Source organism: Columba livia, chromosome 14, assembly GCF_036013475.1.
Source record: "Columba livia isolate bColLiv1 breed racing homer chromosome 14, bColLiv1.pat.W.v2, whole genome shotgun sequence".
NCBI classification, from domain to species: domain Eukaryota; kingdom Metazoa; phylum Chordata; class Aves; order Columbiformes; family Columbidae; genus Columba; species Columba livia.
Window position 1 is genome coordinate 11,098,278 of NC_088615.1, and position 23,116 is coordinate 11,121,393.

The 23,116-nt window shown below is 40.2% G+C and overlaps 1 protein-coding gene across 6 annotated transcripts in view; it reads right to left on the reverse strand.

Annotated features, from left to right (window-relative positions):
• RAPGEF6 (Rap guanine nucleotide exchange factor 6) overlaps positions 1–23,116 on the reverse strand; it is a 118,617-nt gene that overhangs the window by 79,251 nt on the left and 16,250 nt on the right. For all 6 annotated transcript variants that reach the window (XM_021289088.2, XM_021289086.2, XM_021289087.2 and 3 more), the window contains exons 2-5: positions 15,117–15,187; positions 14,424–14,480; positions 13,124–13,207; positions 958–1,027 (exon numbers count right to left, since the gene is read on the reverse strand). In XM_021289088.2, the coding sequence (XP_021144763.2) occupies positions 958–1,027; positions 13,124–13,207; positions 14,424–14,480; positions 15,117–15,187 (282 nt within the window). The remainder of the gene's footprint in view (positions 1–957; positions 1,028–13,123; positions 13,208–14,423; positions 14,481–15,116; positions 15,188–23,116) is intronic.

Sequence of the window (23,116 nt, forward strand, 5' to 3'; positions counted from 1 at the left end):
TGTCAAAGCCCGTGAGCAGAACCAGACTGACACTGCACAGAAAGAACAGCACAAAGGACACCAAACGTACTCGGTACGGGACATCGCTGGCGATGTGTATTGCGAGAAACACATTTCTCATAGAAGCTGAACATTTACGGACTCAATGAGTAAGAGACATCCTCAAATATTAGTTCTATTTAGTGTTATTGTCTCTAGATGTAAGAGAGCTAAACAAATAGCAGTTTAGAGATCTAAACCTGCTTAATAGATATGTTTCTTCTCAGAACAAACATTTTTAGTCCAGCTCTATTAGCAAGATCTCATAAGCCACACTACTCAGGTACAACGTTGGTCTGCATGATAGAAAAGCAATCCTAATATTCCAGCTTCTGACAGTATGTGTACATCAACCCAGGAGGGACTGAGTTACAACCTATTGGCACATATGAACTCAGCAGTATTCTGAAGAAGCAGAAGGAAACCTGGCCATGGAAAAAGTTGATGACGACTAAGCTGAAAACTCTTATGATCCTTCTCCTCTTACCCAAAAGCCTTCATGCTCTGTGGAACTGCAAAGGTGAGGACTAAGAAGGCCTTTCCTACCAGATCCAGAATGGCTGGCATGGTTGGTAAAAAGCAATGAAATGGAGTGTGGGGGTGTAAATAAAATATTTGAGATAGCAGTCTGTCATTGCCTGACTCAGGAACGCTCAACTCAGCCATCATGGTAGGCTTTTGAAACTCAAGTAAGCATAATTTTAGAAAGAATGACCTAATCATCATCACCATTTACCCATCTAGATTAAATTTACATAGCTATTGCTGTACGATAGCAGCCATAGGTATAATTGAAATCAAGGCAATTTTGATGCAATTTTATAGAATACTTTACAATAAGCTTTCTGCTATAAAACAGAAAGAATTTGCTGAAATCAGCAATAGATTTAAATACATTTGAAAAAAAGTCTATCTTACCACAATCATTTCTGAAGGCTCCAATATGATACATTCGCATCCTCGTTTTCCTCCAGACTGTTTGCCAAAACTAGAGTGGGATGGGAAAAAAAGCAAATGAAAAAGAATGAGATGAACAGCCTATTTTACCTTTTCAGTAACAAAAATAATTGGCAACGGCGTACATTCCAACATCCTTAAAAACAAAAGAGGACAAAGAAAAATTGATGAAAAATTCTACCCAGATAGTACCATTATTATAATATTTTATTTACTCAGCACCTCTCGTCATTCCCCGCTATGTAAAGCCTTAATATAAAGAATATTCTTTTGTAAAATCATTATTACTTGCGGATACTCAAAACCACTCACAATGCATTTCAGTGTCGACAAGAAAACATTAGTAAATTTTAATTAAGCATTAAACAGGCTTTGTAGAAACAAATATACATAAATTCCAAGAACTCCTAAGTACTTCTTTGTAGACGGTATTTGTAATGACAGGTCGCTCAACTCCATGTCACTCCTTCATTCTCCCAGCAAACAGGAGGACAGTTCTGTAAAACCAAGCCTTAACTTGGGGCCTCCATCTTTACACTGATTCTTGTACCATCACAAGGAGCACATCACGGGCATGATGGGCAGTGTAATACAGGATAAAAGGCTAAAAGCAATGTGATGTGGTCCAGCTGATTGACTCTAAAAGGTGATATCTTCAGGACACCTAAGGACAGAGGTGACTTTAGGAAAATCAACTCTGGAGAAGGTTCCACCCAAGCAGATCTGAGAGTGCTGGAACCACCAGCAAGAAAGAGCTCAGTGAGATACCTAGGCAGCGGCTGGTGGTGTTACAGACCAATAACCTCTTTAATCGCGTAATTTGTGACTGTAGGAACACCTGCAATCAAAAAATCTCTGGCTTTACAAAGTAACTTTGTCTTCACTACAGACCTGTTAGCCCAAGGTAGGTACACTTGACCCATCCCACCAACTGAGCTCAGGTGACAGCGATCCCATACAGACCTTTAATTAGAAAATAACTACTTGATTAACGGCATCATGGCTGGATTAGCAGTCCAGTAGCTGTAGCTGCTGTGTTACAAACTCACTGTCAACAGCAATGACTTTCTGACACAGATCAGCAGGTGAAATAACTGCAGAATCAGTTAACTCAAAGCAGAGATTAATGTGTAAATTAGAAGGAGACTAAGACAAGTGGGTCAGCTCCATCTGTTTCCCTAAGGTTATGCTTGGAAAGTACATCTGAAATTCCAGCCACACAAAACATACTAGTTACATACACCATCATCTCTACAGCAGATATGCAATGAAACACGACTGCTATATATAAAAAACATATAAGAGACTCATGCTTATAAACTTTTGTTGGATACATGCATTTTGGGAAAAGAAACTTATGCAACTGAACTGTGAAGTTATTCAAGTGAAGCTTCAGATTATTCTAACAAAGAAATTATCAGTGTAATCTGCTAGGATGAAGTACTACAGTTTACAGCAGCACAGTGGTTTAAACTGTCAAGTTTTGATTTTGCTAATGGTCTACTAAAAAAAGGAAAAAAAACAATCTTTAAATTCCATGGTTGCCATGGAGTCATAAATGACAACTGATATTTTGTCCCCACATGCTATAGCAGGCCAGAGAAGCACAAGTTTCATGCTGAAAACTGGCATTTTCACACACCTATAGTGAGCAACTCATCACTAAAATTTCCACGCCTTCTTTCATGTGTTTTCCACGCAGTAAGTGATCCAGGCATGACAGCCTGTGTGTTGGCAATGTATCTAAAAGAACGGCCAAACTACTTCCACCGTTACAACAAAGTTACTTCAATCCAGAAAATACAGAAAGGTCATTTTTCAAGTAAGCTCAATGTAAGCTCTAAGTTGAAGGTGAACTGAAATTCCATGTTACGATTTCACCACAAACCAAAAACCAAGGCAAAGCCAACTTTGCCAGGGTACCATCTGCAATTGCAAAACCAAAACAAAGTTAAACAGTTCTAATTCTGTTTGATCCAATGGAAAAATAAAGACAAGATTTTTTCTCCCAAATTTCTAAAGAATTATGTGCAACTAGAAGATTCAGTTTTTGCAGCTTTGTAAAGAGAAATGATCATTATCGGTTTTGTCACAAACAGATTACTGCTATTGCTGTATCCCCGGTGGTTCGGAAAAGCTACAATTTTCTGCTGAAGGTTGTTCAAGCACAGTATTTTTATTGTATAACAACCATTTATCAAACTACTGGAGGTTGAGGGAGGGTTGTTTTCTTCTTGTTTTGTTTTACATAAACACATCCATGAAATTCAGCTACTGTCAAGCTCCCCCTCTGCTTATGTTCCAACATTTGCTAATTAACTAATGGCTGTAAATACTGCCAGGAAAAGAACACCGCGTGTAGCAAAGGTCAAGCTCTTGGCACTATCATTTCTGGTCCATCAAGCACTTTACAACAACCGAACGCTCAGAAAAGGATTATGTTCCAATGACAAAACTCACCCTTCTAATCCTAAAGAATAAGCTACTCATATTTACAAGTCAGTAGGTCAGGTTTAATTATTTCCTGGTGTGCATCATGAGATGCTTCATCAATTATACCACAACAGAGCTCCCTCAAAATGAGGAGGTGTCATATGTCTTTTCCCCAGCCATAACTACCATCACATTTGAAAAACAACAATTCTAAACATTCTTCTTAATTAATATACCAAACATGTTTTACAAACATGGATTTTTACTTTCTTAATGTCTTATTCCATATTTTTCTCGAGAATACAAATGTGTAGCTTCTCTATCATTTAAGAGGTTTTTCCAATATCAGTATATTTAATTAATCTGCTGGTTTTAATCAAGGCTTCAAAATAATGTTCATTCCTAATTGTCTTGTAAGATTACACAATGAAATGTTTAGAATAAACAGAAACGCAGCCCTGAAACGATTCACCAGGGAAGACCCTTCTGCAGTAACATCCACCAACATTAGTAACAGGCAAGATGAAAACATCATTAGCAAATACATAAGCAAAGATGTACACCTGTGTGTCTAACTTACAGAAGGTGCTAATGTATGACGTTTGCCACAATTATAGATATATATTTTTTTAAAAACTAAAGACCTTTAATCAACATTACAGTTCAAATATTTGTTTTATTGGTTTACTGTCACCAAATTAGTGTCTTAACTAGTTCAGGCAAATACGTTAGCAAAACTTATAAATAGCCAGAAGCAGAGTGTGCGCACATCCAAGGGAAATAAATAGAGAGAGGAGACCTGGGGAGGAGCAAGCAGCAGCATCTGGAGTCACCCACATCTGCTTGGAAGTGATGCTTCAAGTCTTTGTAAAAATTTTAGGTAATCAACAGTTTCTCACTTTTTTTTAAAAAAGAAATCATTTCAAGCATTAACTTAATTAATAAGAAGCATTGTGACAGTAAAAGAAAATAATTATTAGGTTTTGCAGTCACCTAGTCATGTATTAAACCTGCCATGTTCAAGTTACTAAATATTTACATTTAAAAAAATGAACAGTACAGTACTTACAAAGGTATGAAAACTCTCAAGACATTAACTGATTTCAGTATCAAAACATAAGGGAATGTTTAGAAATGGAAAAGGTTAAGCTGAACAAAGCTCTAGAAATGGAGGAGACGTAATCCTGCTTGGAGAGACAAGAGCAAGCTTTCGTGCAGAGCATTCTTCCAAAGGAGAAGGAACATTTCTGTGCCAACAAACTATCCAGATAAGCCTTAAATTTAACATCATTATTCCGTAGTTTCCCACTGTTGGAAGCCCAGAAAAGTCGATACTGTAAACTATATTGCGCTTTTTTTATTTATAATTTTATTGAATGCTCCTGTCACTTAATATTCATCTATTACATCTGTATCATTAATTTTCAGAGAGTCACTCACTGGCTTTTGCTCTGGTGGGGGGACGGGATGAGATGATCTTTCGAGGTCTCTTCCAAGCCCTAAAACTCGGTGATTCTGTGGCTTGCAACACCGTCGTGAGAAAAAGAAAGTTGTCCACATACCACAGGGAGCTTTGTTTATCCCTGATTTGTGGATGCCTCATTTGCAAAAAGCTTGTTTTCCTCCTGATTCACTGCTATTCATAATTAAAAATACTTCAGCAATTGCATCATGTGAGAAAGTTAAACTGGCATGATATCATATACCAACCATCAATGGAAGGTCAGAACCGCAAATAACGCGGTTCTCAGGATCAGCTGGTTGTCAGTTCATCGGTCCCTTTTCCACTGCAGGATTTGCCACCATTTGAGAATACTTCAGTTTTCAAATTCATGCCCACTCCCCAAAATACTGGAAGGCATTAAAACTTCTTTAAGGCACTGGATCTGTTATAACAAACCTTACTTTTATAAAGCAAACCACTTAGAAAAGCTTCCAACGTGAACATATTTTGAACACAATAAAGTAGTTGTTTAAATAGGATGTATACAAACACTTCCAACTTTCTAAACATACATTTAAAAATGCTTAATATGCAGCTGTTAAGCAACATGATTATTTGGTGCTGAAATACATCTGGAATTTCCAGACTGACAAATTTCAAGAATAACCATCACATTTAACTTGAGCAATATGCTGAAGTTATTAATTACTGATGGTTTCTCATTATTCCATACTCAAAGTACATGCTTTAAAGGTAAAAACACAGCCTGTCCTGAACAGCTTTCAGCCTACAAACAGATGGAGACCAAGACTGAATTATTTGTTTGAACATTAATTAGCAGGCATCTTCAAATTCACAATACTCTACCACATCCTGAAACAGTATTTTCAGATATTTCACGCATCAAAGCTTTCAATGACGAGATGTCAGGCACTTTTTGTTCTATATTTTCTAGGAACTACAAAATTATCCTGGCTGTATAAGTTGGTATCGATAATACACATAATTATCTGTGACTGTCGATCGAGCTGCCTACAATGATTCTCAGTGCTGTGTTACACACAGGACTCTGCTCGGACAACGATCAACCAGTTTATCTGTATCACAAAGGGTCTGCAATTTTCTGCAGGTATTTTGTTCTTAAGAACATACTTGTGTCTCTAAGTGTCTGGCAGGCTGCTGTTAGGAACATAAAGATGAAAACAAACTGTGCTTTTTGGCACTGCAAAGAGAATCCTGTGACCCCACACATCCTGTTACCTGGCTGGATTTCTCCAGCGTGAAAACATTTTGCATGCAAGTGCACACACAACTTGGCCTGGAAGAGACAATCTGCATTAAAAAAAAAAAGGCCATGTTGTTTGTTCGTTTGTTTATCCAAGAGATGAAAAATGTCTCTTTTTTCACAAGTCAGGGCTTACCCTTCATTGGAAAAGCATTTCATTGTTCCCCTTCTCAAATAGCACCTCTTGTGCAGAACAGCGAACACACAGACACCTACTGCAGTGTTGCTGCTGCCCAGATCCAAGATAGAATCCATTCAGTTACCACTGAATGTACTACATGACTATATTGTGAAAGGCTTGGAACAGACATTGGTATTATTAAGCCCCAATATAAATAGTCTAAAAATGTAATTTTATATTTAAATTCCTGAGAAGTAACCAAGAGGGGAAAATCTGCACAGCTGCCCAAGTCAGCAGTAACACAGCAATGCGATTGCAGACAGAGAAGGCAGAACCGACACTGGGAATTTCCTCACAGGAATAACTTGTTTTTCTGAGCTTCTGCATGGAGGTCTTAATTCCTCTAGATTTTTCTCAGATTGACCATTATCTGAAGAACTGGGGTCCTGGGGAGCCTCGGTTCCCCTTCTGGAGTGCCCGGGACTGTCAGGACGGGACACCCGGAGCCCTTGCACCAGCCTGCAGCGTCTCCCTCCGCGTTACGAACTGCCGAGCAGCCCCAAATGCACTTGGTTTGCAAAACAGAGTAAGGAGCTGGGGAAAAACACATGAGCACAGACCAAAAGCTACAGCAAATGCAGGTGGCAGGGTTTTCCAGATACCCTATGCTGTGCAAGTGCCGAGCATTTCAAAGTAACTTAATTATAAAAATATTAGAATATTTAAGTCCATCATGAAATGGTTTAAAGGAAACCTGAAACCCCAGGATAGAGGGCTGAATGCAAAATACCAATTTCAATTAATGCTCAGTCATCAAAAACCATTTTGGCATTAGCTCTCGGTAACAACATTTAACAGGTTTATCTCTCGAGCTTGCTGAAGGTTTTAATTTGGAATTATTTTGGAGGCTGCATAACATGCTACTCAATTTACAGGCTACAAACTCAAGATGTCCGTACTAATTACTTTATATTCTGAACAAAATGATACTGTGAGGCAGCCTGTATCTTACCTACCACTTTCTGTGAAGCTTTGCAGCTATTCCAGGCCATGTGATTAGATAGTTTTAATAAAAACATATTTTAGATATAAACAAACTGCACATTACCCTTTGCTTCCCATTTCACATCCTTCAGACTTTTTTAGTTTAGCCAATAAAAAAAGAATATATATATTTATTTGGTGAGATCAGCATCCCTTGCACTTCATCAAACCTCTACAGTGCAGCTGTTGAAAGAAACTACAAACAGAACCAAAAGAAATTACTGGGGGGTGGGGAACTGTGGACAAGATTATTTGGTCGTTTAGTTGCGACAGGTCTAAATACAGTCTGTCCTCACTACGTACTCGTTTGGCTTTCCTAGGGGATTGTTCCACGCCAAACACGACACAGCTGGTGCTCTTAGTTTGCAACACCTCCCCAGCCCTTACTCAAGGGAGCAGCTCTCGTATGGGAGCTGCACCTTAGAGACGAGGATACATGGCTTCTCACCACGTTCCCTTTTTCCTCGGAGTGTTTTCATCACAGCACTAGCACTGCCAGAAAAATTTCATCTCTGAATTAATTAGTTTTACAAAATACATTTATTGGGAGCATTCCCAAGTGGTATCACAGCATTAGTTCAGTACCCGGCTGCCAGGCAAAGCTACAAGTTACAGCCACCACTTAGAGAAATGCCCAGGGAAAACAGCACCTCGTCTAGAGCCACAGATGCACTGAATAACCACTGCTCCTTAGCTAGATGTGAGTATAAAATCTATTTGGTCTTGAAAAGCACAGGGACATAAGCCTGAAGCTGTCTTCTTGAAAAACAATCTAGAACAGTTAGTTGCAAAGAGCTCCGAAGTCTGAAGCAAACACACATTGACAGAGCATCGTCCCAACACCTCTGCAATTTTTACAGTCACAGAAACAGCAAGAGGTTTAAATTACAATTCTTTCAAACAGCATCACAATTTGGAACCTTATTGGCAACTGCAAGTTTGTCAAAAATTACGTTTCCTGGATGCCAGCAGTGGACTGGTGAACACATACGTATCTAAACCCTGGCAGCTGACGGAGAGAAAGAAATACTGCACACTGAAATGGCAGCGAGAACGACAGAGACAAGAGCAAGAGCAGAGGCTGAAGAGCACTGGGACAGCGCTTGGACACAGCAGGTACACACCAAGTGGAAAGCAGTATTTAATAAAGCTAAATCTGGAAGGGAGGCTCGGTGGGAGAGGAACACCAGTATACCTTTTACTGGCAGACACTAGGAATGCAGGAGCTTGGAGCCACTTGTTTACTTTTGCAATGTGCAAGAGAGTTTGCAGAAAACAGCACCACAGGTCTGATAAGTCAAACTGATCTGGTTTTAGATTATATATTAGAGGTATAAATATATTTGAAAATAAAGCTACATACGCCAACATTTAAAGATTTTCAAAATACAAGGAATTCCAGCTGTGCAAATTGCAAGGCTTTAATCGTGCATCCTTATTGATCAATACTAATTGTCCTGTAAAAGCACAAAATTTTCTGTGCTTCTGGGACTTCACATAGAATAGATTGAAAAACTATTAACAGTCACAGTACGTTTCAAAATATATTAAGATAGTGTTATTCACAAATATTAACACAAAACAAGCTAAAATCATTTTAACCCAATTTGCTAGAATTCCTCTTTCATTATGACAATTTTCTTGATCCAAGCATTTGCACCTTCTCGTTTTACCCAAGAAGAGAAAGAGAAATGGCTTGAGTCATTGACATGTCTACAACCCTCATGAAAAGATACCACAATATGACCACGAGTCCATTTTGGATAAACTTAAGTGTTTTTAGCAACGTAATTCACTACCTGAATAGGACAATGATACCAATTTTCTCCACTCGTGAGATTTTGAAGGGCTGTTAAATTTCTTGGAAGGGCTCAGAAAAGAGAAGTGTTTGTTTTTAATAAGATTACATCTTGAATGTTTCAAGACTTTGTTTTTTTCCCTTGGAGGTTCAGTTCTCATAGCTGTAGGAGGCTGTCATCCACATAATTAGCTTCAAAAGTTCCTCCAGGCCCTTGATGTATTTCCTATGGCTAATCTTGCTGTGAGTAATCTCCTTCAACTATCCTGTTCACACGAATTATCTTGATTAACAAGCAAGGTTAACACAAAAACTCTTTAACTTGCTGACATGATTTTCCTTCCACAAAATCTATCAATCCTGTTCTGTTGTTCCAGCCATTACTTTCATGTTAGGAGCAAATTCTTCTCCTACAATGCCAGATCTATGGACAAATCCATTCTTCCAAGCAACAGGGTAATCAAGGTTATGCCACCTTTGTACTTGATATTACTGCCTGATTGATCTGCTTCTTACCTTAAAAATCTTATGGGGCTTTTCTTATCAAGATCATCGGCGTCAGAATATTGAATAGGTCTATTGTAACTGGATGCAAGTTTGACTCCTCCAATTTTAAAGCCAATTTCTGAACTACTCCTTGCATATAAATCCATCCAAGTTGAATAAAGAGCCCTTCTCGAGCACAGTGAGCCACAGTTGACACCCTCACTCATTCAAATACTCACAGAAAGTTAATAGAGCAGGAACTGCCCACCTTCTTGTGCTTCCATAGGGCTATGCCTTTCAAGTTTGAAACTAGGAATATTTTATTCAAAAAGATCTGCAGAAGAAAAGCAAGGTTTCCCTAAAGCTCTGTTGACTCAAATTATCAAATGGTAGATAGGAAATGAAACGAGGCATGTAAAAGGAGAGTGTAACCAACATCTTGACCAGGGTAAGTTCACAGTTGTCTGCTGAAGTTGCTGAAGTCTCCTTCTATCTATCAAGGTCATCATGCAGCAGATGACAGAAAAAAGACAACTATTGTGAGGAGGTACCAGGAAACAGTAAATCATCATCACCTTCCAGTCGTATTTATGGAGACTGAACGTATCTTACTAAAAACCAACTGTAACAGCGGTTTCTCATTCAATTATTTAACAAAAGTTGCTAGGCAGTTACTTCATAACACAATCTCAAATTTTGAGGAATGATTGCCAAATAGATTAAAAACAACAGCTTTACAAGAAAAGGAGGTCCTAAAAACCCCCCTATTGCCCAGGAAACCAGTTTCCTCTAACTGAAAAACACCAATATCCTGTTTCTCTATGAAAAACTGTTCCAGTATTCCTGACAAAAGAACCCTAAAATGTACAAAAGTTCTTTAAAGGGTTTGTCAAATGCTCTACAGGACAAACATTGAAATTACCACATGAACATTACAAAGAGAGAACTGGGGAGTGGGAGGCGTTACACACAAGGATTGAGTTTCAAACTAGAACCCATTGGCTGACCATTATCTGTTTTACAGATAACAGCCTCTGTCTACCCAGCTCTTCCAAAATTACCATTATTCAAACTCGGCTCTTGACCTTTCCAAAGCACTAGGAGGTCTCCAGATTAAAGCCTAAATTCTCATCCTTGGGAGTCACCACCTTCCTCTCATTAAGGATTCCATTTCATCCTCATTCATTTTCCACCTGGAAGTCTCAAAACCACCACCAGTTTCCCGCATCATTTTTGTGCAGATGACACCTGTCTCTAACCTCACTCACCTCTGCACATGTGCTGCATTAATATCATATTAAATTAATCAAAGAGGTAAGTTTTATCTGATGCCAGAGTCTGAGCAGCAATAAACCTACCAAAACCCCTAACAGGCTGGAAGGATATCTCCATTCCCTTCGGCATCTCAGAACACTGCATGTGTGGTTTTCTTTTAATTCTCTATGCTTGCCCATCACTTTCCTATTGTGGAGATAAACAAGCACAGATAAATCAATATCCCAAATAACATATATAAAGTTTATTTCACTAATACCATACAGGTATAGGATTATATGCTTATTAGGCACAGAGAGCATGGCATCAAGCTCTTCATCAGACAAAGATGAATTCTTTGAATGGACAAATGTCCTCCATATCCTCTTTTAAACTCATACAACCTTTTTCCTATTACAGTAAATAATATTTCCTAAGGTTGTCAGGCATTATTTTAAAAAAATCAAAGCATGGGGCATCACTAAACTGCAGCAAGAGATAGTGGGTCACCTCCACTGTTACAACTTAAATGAAAGTAAAAAACAAACAACTTATTTTTGTTTCCTATCAAAAAGAATCGCTCTGTAACACCCAAGGCAATAAGAATGAAGGCAATGTTGCATTTCCTTACAGATTTGTATTTAAGCCTTTTTTCAGAATGAATCACGTAATCAGCAATGTGGTTGGGGACAAGGAATAAAGCAGAAGATTAAATATTGCTTTAAATGTAAGTTAAATGGTGCTAATTATTATTATAAAAGAATAGTACTAGATTATTTATGGTACTGTTTCATATGAAAATAATCTGTAAATGATTGGTGACTGTGCAGCTCCTTCAACTAAAAATGTTATATGAGGTATTCAGACCAGGGAAAGTAGTTTAATTTTATCCCACTGTTATAGGGCACTTAAAACTATCAACAACAGATCTGGTTTGCCTTTGAAAAGAAAAAAAAAAAGGCAGAAAAAAACCTTAATGATGCACTTAAGTATGTTATTCCTGAAGTTCAGCAAAACAATTTTATCCAGGTTTTATGCAAATATCAACTTACCACGTTCTCACTTCTGGCACTGCTGAACTTCAGTCACTCAAACAGCTGACCAAGAACAGAACTGAAAGATTCAGTCCTACATGTTCTTGTTGGTACCTACCATGAAATTCAAGTACATGGGAATGTACATGAGTTGGAGTTGACATTTCTAAGTCTACCAACTCCTGGTCAACGCGTGCTGAGAAAAGCACCGCTGATTAACCCGAGTTTCACAGACACCTCAGCATAGGCGCATTTGCAAAGAAAACAGAGATCTGCAGCAGGTTGGTCTCCACTCGTTATCGATCCAGTGGGGCTGTGTTTTGGCTGGAGCAGGCGAGGGGACCACGCTGTGACCACAGGAGCTGCTGTCACCATGGGGGGTCACCAGTGTCCCACTGCCCACAGGGGAATGAGTCCAGCACAGAGCCATCCCGCAGGGAAAAACCTTCACGTCATTTGATAACACAGACAACAGCACTTCCGATAATCTCATCAAAAACTATCCAAACCGGGTACCAAGACCAATCTAAATTATTATTTATTTTTTTTCTAAACCACTCCTGCCTAGCCTAGGAGTGCAGCTTGAATACAAATAAGCAAAGTGGCAGCTTCAAGATACAGTGAAGTAAAACTTCCGAGTGATACAGGAGGTCAAGCAGAGTCCAACAGCACAGCAAGGTCCAGCTCAAATCAAACATTGTGCTTCACCAAAAGCCATCGCGGCGTTCACCGGGCTTCAGCTCTGAGGTGCAGTCGGACTCCTGCCACGTACTGTGGTGCTGCTGGGCTCTGCTCTCTTGCTGCGCATAAAAACCGTATCTGCCGCGAAACACAGGCGCCAAGCAAATGGTAGAAGCTGTGATCTGCAGTCACGTTGCCTCAGACAGGGAACTCTATACTAAACAGTTCCACAACTGGAATTATGCAAAGAGCCCCGAAGTTAACAAGCTAACTACAATTTACCTTATAAATGTAAAAAGCCAAATGAAATTTAAAGCCCATGAAGTGAGGTGTTTCACACAGAAATTTCAAGGTGCAGAAAGAGCGAATGCGAATTTAAATCAAATTAGCAGAACATTTCTTCCACTATCAAACTTCAGAAGAACAAAATAACAAAACAAAAAGTTGTGAAAATGTACAGTAACATCAACATATAAGAAAGCATTTATTAAAAAAAAGAGATCTTGTTCTGTCTTAAACAATAATAACAAACAAAAACTTTACATACCTGCAAGGTGGTAAAAACATGGAATCCTTCATGAGTACAGATCCAGAAAGCAGTATATACCAGCATCTTGCAATAGTTTCTGAGCTGTAAGAATGGAAATCATTAATGTCTACTTTCTTCTTAGAGCGACTCAGTAATGTATTATCCAAAATGTTATTGTAGTATAATAATGATCTACCACTCTACCAATTTCATATGTGGACTGGAATCCCAAGAACTTTCACTGAATGCTACCAATCATTAATGTTTTTGAAAACGTCTACATCCAAAATGTTTCTTATACCTTACGATTTGACATCTTATTAAAACCAAATTATTAATTTTCAGTAAAAAAAAATTTCACTCCCATTAAAGCGCACATAAAACTACTAATACGGGAAAATACTACTCCATGCTAAACTGATCAGCAGTTCTACGCAGACAGTAATACTACACAGACCTATCAAGCGTTATGGGTAAAATACGAGACTCCTATAGGTGACTCCTGCTGTGCATTCCTCCCTCTGTGCATGTGCGGTATCATGTCCTGTTGTGCCACTCAACTGCAGGTGGACAGACAGGGGACGTTCCCACCCCAGCCCAGAGCGGTGGGTCCGCACAGAACAGTCCGTGTTTTACACAGCGGATTTTTGCCTGTTCCCCGAGCGCTGCATTGACACCTCCCGGCCACAGCGCAGCAGCCCCGTCCTCCCCAGCACACAACCCCATGGACAACAGGTGCCATCTCATCTAGACCCAGGCGTGCTGGAAGACATGTCTTACACAGAGAGTTGGGATTAGCTGTGAGAAGACAAATGCACCATAAGAAATGCTATAATATGAGAATATATATATATTTGCCTCCCAGCAGGGACCTAAAGGGAAGTCTATGCTGAAGTACTAATTCTCCCAATTGAAAGAAGAGATAACATTTGAGCTCCATCCCTCCTCCGATCCAGGACACTCCTCCCAACAGCTCGGTCAGAGCCAGCTCCAGGGGAAGAGTGCCACCTACTGAGATGTCACCACAGCTCTCAGCATCCACCGAGGTGACACTACCTGCTTTTCACTGATCTTCCTGTGCACAGACACACCTCTGTTGTCCGTGGGAGCCGTGTGCTGATAATTCATGGGCGCCTCTCAAGTGCCAAGGCTGTGACAACCACCCCCATCAAAGCTTCTAACCAGTCTGGCCAAGCTTAAATGTTGTGAAGTCTTATTTTTGCAGCTATTGAAAAAGCAAGCGATTAATGACAGCATGCAAACCAATGCTTTTGTTTACACTTGTACTGAAGAAGTCCAACAAGCAATATGTACTTACCAAAAGAGAACTTGGTTGCCCTTGTACCTCTCATAGCGGGCACTTGATGACATTATTCTGAGGGAGAAGGAGAAGTTTAATTTCAATTTTAATCCCCAAAGACTATAAGTCACTAATCACCACATTTCAGTAGAATTGCTTTAAGGCTCTAAGACCTCAAATTCAACTATTTTTTTGTTCTAAACAAAGCATGTGCTTAACCATAAAAATGCAAATTATTACGGTGTTCTTCATTATCCAAATAGATAACATACAGCATGTTCTCTAAGTGTTTAAATCACTCCCACACATTGGAATTACCCATAGCAACAGAATTCAAGGAACTAAAATACTTCCAACGCACTTTTTGTGCTTTGTTTGCCTTCCATTTTATGTATTCTGAGATCATCTGAATGTCTGAAGCATTAAAAAGCTTTTGTAATCTAGAGTTAGCATAGGGCACTGTCTGCACAGTGCTTTGCAGACAAGTGGGGGTGGGCTCTGCCTTCATTCTCAGCAAAGCTAATTAGTTCAGATTCCATGCCACGTTACTGCAATGACTTAGCTCAGCAATGACTTAGCTCAGCAATGGACTTGGCCAATGTTCTGCCACCTCAGAGTGGAGGCAGACAAACGCTTTGTTCATCCCCACAAAAATACGGTCATAAACGCCAGCTGTGCCCTGCAACGCCAGCTCGCTCCGCAGTACTTTACCTTAGCTGATGTTCCCTGAAATGTGAGAGTATGTCCAGTCCATGAAGGAAAGAGTAGATAGTATTTAAGTCCTAAAATGAAAAAGAGAAAAGAAAAATTAAGAAAACACATTAGCAACTTCATTCACAGCATCTAACCACTTCAGCATTACCTTCTCATATTCTGCAATATGTTACACAGACATAATTCCAGAGACAAAGCCTAAATGAGTAGACAGGTAGGTCAGGACACATGCAGACTTGAAGAACCCTGACCACACTTAAGCTTGTAGAAGTTAAAAGAGTGAAGTCCAAATGATGCATAAATATGTACTTGAAAAAGACCTATTAAAAATATATCTGAAAATATTATTTACATGAATAGATATAGCAGCAACATGTGGGATAAGCCAAACAGGACAGTCTAATTCATCCATGGTCAAAAAATTTTGAAACCTTACAAAACTGCATTGAAGAGGGAATTTTGCAGAACTAGTTTGCTAATAGCAAAAAAACCTTAGAGAAAACCTAAACCACAAAGTCTAGCCACTATGTATGATGCAGAGAACCACAGTCCCTTTTCATAGTAGAAGTGTCATGTTTAGGGAGGAAAAGCTATTTCATGTCTACCTCAGGTCTAGCGGGAAGCCCCACCACAAATTCTACGCCCCTCTAACTCAGCCCAGTCCTTGACAGGAGTGTAACATTCAAAGTTACTCCAAAACACTCTTTGGGAAGAATACAGACAATGAAGTTTTAGATTTGCCATCTGCCTCCTGCTACCAGGACTCGGCATCACACCACTGACATTCACCAGCAACCACAGAGGTAAATAACTTTTTTGAAGTGGCAATATTAAAACATGAATATTATTTCTCTTTAAAAATTGGACTTTACATAGAAGCTGTAATTAGGAGATACAGCTGTTTAAACTTCTCACTACACAGGATCCTCTTCAGTCACAAAAATATCTGTGCTGATGGTGCAGACCACATGCTGGGGAAAAGCTCACTAGGGCTATTCATCATTTAATTTACTGTCCTGAACAGGTGGGCTGTTAGCATTAAATGCATGCACAACAAAGCCATTATACACCACATAGCAGCCTCTCCAGCTTGGCCTCAGAAAATATGTTCTGAATTTTCAAGTGCTGCATTTACACTGTTTGCAAAAGATAAATCAATATGAATGCTAGCCTCAGAATTTACAATGGATTTACTTTAGAAAAGTTCTTTGGCTTAATATTCAATGTTTAGAAATATAACGGATATAGACTGTTATACCAAATGAAAGGTCATATGTAATTGCAGGCCATGTAAAACAAATAAAACCCTGATTTTTTTTTTTAAATGTCATTACCCAAACTCATGAAAATCAAACAGAAGGGTCTGAATGCTTCACACATATATTTATAAAGCACCCATTTCACACAGTCCAATCTCCTCTTTATCCTCCAGCTGTGAATTGCCACAAACTTGATTTCCTTAGTGCAGCACTCTGGAGCCCTCGCCGTGCACCAAGGACAACACGTGCTGGTGGGGACCAGACACCAAGAGCAGAGCCCAGGACGGTCACCCAGGGACCGAGCGGCTACGTCCCCAGCGCTGCCCTTGCCGGACAGGAACCGCCTTGACCCCACCACCAGAAAACATCAGGCACAGGAACGTGGCAACGATATCCTCCAATTGCGTAGTATCTTAGTAGTTAAAGAATTTATGGAACAATCAAAATGAAATCCTCGTGTTCCACGTTCTTCCTCCCCCAGGCAGGCAGGTAAAGGATGGACGAGCGCTGACGCTCTCAGCTCCTGTTGATGCTGAGCTACCAGGCAGCCATGGGGAGTTAGTGTTTGGTGTTACAATTAAAGCTAAATTTTTCAGTCTTCATAACTCATTATGTCTATATATGCTTTCCTACATTTTCCAACATTTTTCTACATAATTGAGACTAAGATATAACAGAATGTCTTTAAAATACATTTTAGATTAGCAGTTCTGTTGTCACGAGTTACAGAAAATTATAAGTGGCACAAAAGCTTACGTTCATGTTTCATTACAAAGTTTTCAAGGTACACATGTGACAAAGGACTATGTCCTTACTTGAGAGAATTACTCCCTGCAGCTCGAGAGAACACAGCCCCTTGTTAGTTCAGCATGGGCTGCCTCCTGCCCCAGATTGACCAAAGAGGAATGGCTGTACTGACCCATCATGCTTATTTAGGAACTTGATGAATAAACAACTGGGAAATTAAAGAGATAAACATTTGCTTAAAGGGATTAATGCCTGGGAAACATCCCTCAGCTCAGACGAACAGCTGAGCCAGAGCACAGTGCAGGGAAGGCAGAGCTTCCCATCGCCTCCTCACAGCAAAGGCACTGACCTTAAGCTGGACACCATTACTGCTTTAATTGTGATAAATGAAATGAGAAACACCATATTGTTCACTGCCCAGACAGGTGACATTTCAACGAGCTATACATATCAGCTACTCATGCATCAGCTTCTACAGGCATTTTAAACCAGCAGCCATAACACTCCCTGAAGATAACTGACTTCTAAAGCAATCACCTCTCTCATTAAGAAGAGCCGGTGATTTTGTTGGGTGCCACCAAGCACAAGGTCTAACTCGGCAATCGCATCTTCCAGGCATGTCTGTGAGCTGCCTCTTTCCTCTGCCACATCGAACATACCGACCCAATGTGTTTTACATGTCGCATTGAAACACTGCTCTCTGTGTTTGTTTAAATAGATTCCTTACAGCCAGCTGGGCAAAATTCTTCCTCTCCCTCACAAGCCACTGCGAAGTCTAACAAGGGAGGTTACGGTGCAGCTAAACTAGCCCAGTTTTTCCTGATAAGAGGAAAATTACATATCAATCATCCTGGGTGAAGTGTCGTCCATTAGTCCCATCTCGTTTGAGAATAAATGCTTATAAGTCTCTCAAACATAATTTCAGTGCTATCTTTAGAGGTTCGTTTTATATTTTTGTAAGGAGGGAACACAATTTAACCCACCCCAGCTGGAGGCAGCGCGCTGTGCCCACCTCGCAGGCCCTGCCAGCCCAAAACATCCCGTCACAGACAAAAGCATTTGTTTTGCCATTTCAAGCTTTATAAAACTGAAATAAGATTATTTTTAAAAATAGATTTATGTTGCCACACCAGTTATAAACACCAGATAAACATATAACCACAGTACAAAGGGTAGAGATAATTTTCACAGATACCTCCTATGAAAAGGGTTGTAAAAGGGCAATGCCAAAGGGCAACAATCAGCGGTACAACCCCAGAAGGCAAAGTATTTGCTGAAAAGTTACAGACCCTTTCCATACCCTTCCCTGTATGATCTCTTTAGGTACTTCTTTCTGCCAAAACCCAACCAAAATACGATTATTGATGAAAAACAATTCCACCACATGCTCTAAACCAGGGACTCAGGTCAACATGGTTTTCTTTTGTGATCTTCATTTTCAGAGCTTTTCATCAGCTAAAATAATAGCTGAACATAAAGCACAGTATCTACCTTTAAATGGTATGCCCACACATATTCTTCAATCTTTGACAGAAAACTACCTTGCTTAGGTTATGTAAGGAGAAATTAACTCACATTTTTCTATCCGACTGGCTGAAAATGCAGCTCCAGTATGGAAGGAGCGGAGCTCGGGAAAGAGGGAAGTGGGCAGGTGGTGTTAATCGTGGTAGGATGGAGGTTTTCTAGACTACAGAGAGCCAAAATTTGAACACTGCAACCTCAGTGATGCTGCACAAAGCTGCCTGGGATGGCATATATTCTTTGCCTCCAGTTCTCAAAGCACCTAATTTATGAGCAAAGGTGTTCTCAGCTGCTACATTTAAAAAGCAAAGGACATCTGTTCCTTCACATTCTTCACGTGAAGGAATCCACTGTATAAAATAGCGTGTATTTAGGCAGAAGTACAGAAATCAATGCTCTGCGGTGGCACCGTTATCATCCAAACCCGACCCCAAGGAACGCGTGGTCTGGCCCTGACACGCCGGAGCTCCCAGCTCCATCCCACAGCAGCTTTTATCATCCCTGACACACACATCCTTCCGACAAAGAGCTGCCCCAGCTGCTAAACCAAAGGCAATGTAAAAACATGGAGATTTGAGTAACAATATAAAGTTATATAAATCAGCTTCCTTTTATAGTAACATCCCTATCCCAATATCCCAATCTACTGTGAAGTGAGGCACCTGAATAACGAGACCACTTCTCATTTCCCCTGTCAGACGCTAATCCGCGTAGTTACTGCAAGATATCACAACTGCAGAATAACGGAAAATAAAAGCAGCACCAAGTAGCATCAACTGAAAACTCAACACATGAAAGCAAACCAAATAACTACTGCCATCACCCATTTGCCCCAAAACACCTTTATTTGAAAATAACATGCTACTTCTGATTTTTACAAGGATGGTGAAATAATAATTTCTTAGACGTAAACATATAACTTTAAAAATAAAGAAAGAAAGAAAGAAAAATTCAGCCAAAAAAGTCATCATGAAAACACAATCAAACCTCAAAATTGCTGTACAAGTGGTGACCACCCTTAGTCTCATGATTTTTAAAAAACAGCTAAAGATCTGGATGCTTCCAAACAAGGAGAATAGTGCAGAAGCACCGAGCGCTGCTGGAATCCATCTTCTCCCCTCTACTATACTAATCCTCCCTCCATCTCTACTTCAGTAGCACATCATGCAATACAGGGGCCTGGGTACCCTTTGATTAATCCAGGAAACTTGCTGAAGCATAGTTTATTAGTCTTCTAAGGCCAAACTGATTTTTGCAGTCGCCTTTGAAGTTTATTGGAGTTAACTTTTAACAATTTAATGTCCACCCTCAATAAGGAGTTTGTCCCTCCCTCTCTGTCACCTCAGCTGATGAGCAACGTTTGTGTGTTTGTATCGCTTCCTTCTGCTTCACTCTTTTCTCTCCCAATCTTCACCTTTAATACAGGGAACAACTTTACAAAGTGCAGGATCAAGGTTCCAATGGAACGACAGTTGTCTCAAGTATGGAGTTCTAAATACAAAGTTTTCCAATCAACACCAATAAATCCAGCCAGTACAACTGTAATTCACATCGGCTGCATTCATACGCTGTAAATCCACAGTAAGGTCCAAGACAAAACCTCCTTCAGTGTTAAATGTGGGCAAAAGCAGTGTGATGCTCTGGAATGAGGATTAAATGATTGCACCAGGAGCAGCTTTGCTCTTGATAAACATAAAATGAAAACCTGATGCTTCACATGATGTGACCCCAGCCAGGTGTTCCAGTGACATATGATTATTTTAAAGCACTAAGCCGGAAATCTGTTCTATTTCTACGGAAAACAGAGTAAACTGTTCTGAAATGACCTCACAGTTTTAAGTTCTGATAAATCTCAAAGAGCCATCCTCAGTGATTGCACTGAGGTATTGGAGAAGCTGAGGAAACCATAAATCCCCTTGGACTCCCTTTAGCACTGCCAAGTCTTATGTACAGACTTTGAAGATGCCCTAGATCCACACTGAACATTAGACAAGGGGTCTCAAGGAATGCAGACTAGCAGGTAGCATTCAGTCAGTCCAGAGTTTTGCACAAGGAATGAGAAAAGAGCAGAAACTTGCACAGCAGAACCAGCACTTCAAAGTGTACATAAGAAACGGCTGTGTCAGCAAGTTCCAGACAGATTGCTCTCACATGCAAACCTGTCCCGAAGAGCTACGCAAAACCTGTCTCTCCATTCCACCCCAAACACATCACATTCCTGTTGCAAGAACACACGGTTGGCTCACCGGAGGCTGCCCACACCCAGCCCTGCCAAGCCACCAGGATTCATACAGGAGAACCTGCTCCTTGCGGAAGCGCAAAGCAGGGCTGATGGGATTCTGTATTCCCGCTTTCACCACGGTGAGCCAAGACACCTGCTGGGATGCGTATTTTATACACTTTGGAGCAAACAAAAATGTTAGTATCTTCTAAAGATCTGCTACAGATTCAGCTGTATTACAGATAATATACTTTAAAAGAAACAGACACACATTTCTGCCTTTGAAGCAACAGTTAAGCCACGTAGTAACACCTTCCCAACGTCCACTGATGCTCAAGAAGACCATGAGGTATGAAATCTTGCAGGGAAGGAAGCTGCACAGCTGAAAGCTGCCACAGCCTCCCAGTTTGTACCAGAGCTGCTGCCTTCTCTGCAGCGCTCTGACCAGACGCTGCCAAACGCGAAACACGGCCAGAACCAAACTTCAGCAGAATCAAGCACTCACTTGGTCTCAGGACAGGGATTTTAACAGGCTCTTGGACAGTGGCTGAATTTATCTATATTAGATTTGTGATTTGAAGTGCCCAGATGCCAGCGGAGCGAACAGAGGCGATTCGTGGGGCAGGGCGAGCAGGCTGTGGCAGCCGTGAGGAGCAGGCCTTCTCCCGCCGCCTCGCTGCCCGTGATTCAGCAGCCTCCCCAGACAGATTGAAAGCGTCTTTTATTAGGAATCCTGTCAGGCTCAATACAGACTTTGTCACTCTTAGGGGGTGTAGCGAGAGAGAGGAAATGTTACTCAGCACAGTTTATGGTTTTCATTGCTTCCCTTCCTGTTACTTCATCGAAGGCTGGAACCCGTGCTGTTTCCTTTATTCCCTGTTTAAGGCCAATTGTAAAAATAGTACTCCCGAATTCTTTCCTGATAATGTAATACCAGAAATAAAAATACAGCAACACGCTTAAGTTCTCTGATCCACGTTTTACATATTCAGATATCAAGTTCACCATCCTTAGTGATGCTGGTTCAGGAAGCTCGACCTGCAGACCCAGAGGACACAAACCACCAGCTCCCCCGACATCTGCGGGAGGAGCCGTCATACCCATTTAAACGTGTGCAGCAGAGTACGCGGTCCCTCGACTAACAGGAAGACAATGAGATAAACCGGAAAGCAACTCCTCCATCTTAATTATTTACTCTCCCTGTTCAGTGGCACAAACTTTTGATTTTTATTAAAGTGCAATGGATGCAAAAGAACATCAGCACAGGACTCTTCACTTGGAGCTGGATAGCATACCTACAGTAACAACTCCCTTTAAAGTATCCTCCTTTTTAGCTGGAGGCCTTTTAAAAAAAAAAATTAAATACAAGCACCAAGGCACTGTTAGGGTGGAGAAAGGATTACTGAGATGAATGAAAATGTTTTCAAATGACTTTAACAAAATATTTTGCAGAGAAAGACCCCGTGTAAGTAGCACCCAGAAGAAACAACACGTCATCATGCCATATAAGAAATACCATCAATGCAAAAAGCCTTAAAGGACTTTTCATAAAACACTCTAGCAGCAAACTCCTCATGAGCCTAAATCACTGCCCAAAACTGCACCAAATAACATTTGTATAAAATAAACTGGGACAGACACTTCAGAGCCATCTTCTATTATTCAGGAAAAACAGCATAGATTCCATAAAGAAGTTTTCTATCTGTGGTACCGGGTGACTGTTTTCTGGCCTCAATTGCCAGTTTACTCACTATAGGCATTTGAAGCAATGCTCAAATGATCTCGCTAAAAATCATCATTCCTTCATTATGATTTTGTAACACAGGATCACCACATCTGATCCACTGAACAGCTTCAAATGACTGAGAACTTGATTTCTTACAATTAGTCTTTCATATGTCCACAATCTCCTGGTGCATGTGTCCTGGTGCCATGGTCCACGTTACAACCACGATACAAGACTCCTGCCTAAACTTGAAAACTTCACATTTACCCATACGAATGACAGATACCATTTTTTCCAAAAGAGGAAATGCCAGTCTAGTTATTGTAGTATCTTTATATAGGAGAAAAGAGATTAAAACAGACTTCATTTCACTCTTTTATAAATCCAGGAAGCAATTACAATCGACAGCATCAGTTTATGACAGTGTAGCCACAAATAGGAAACTAAAATCTGGGGTTTGTTTTTGCAGTAACATCTGCACACTTGAATTTTTATCTTTTGTTTTCCTGCAAAAGTAGTTGAG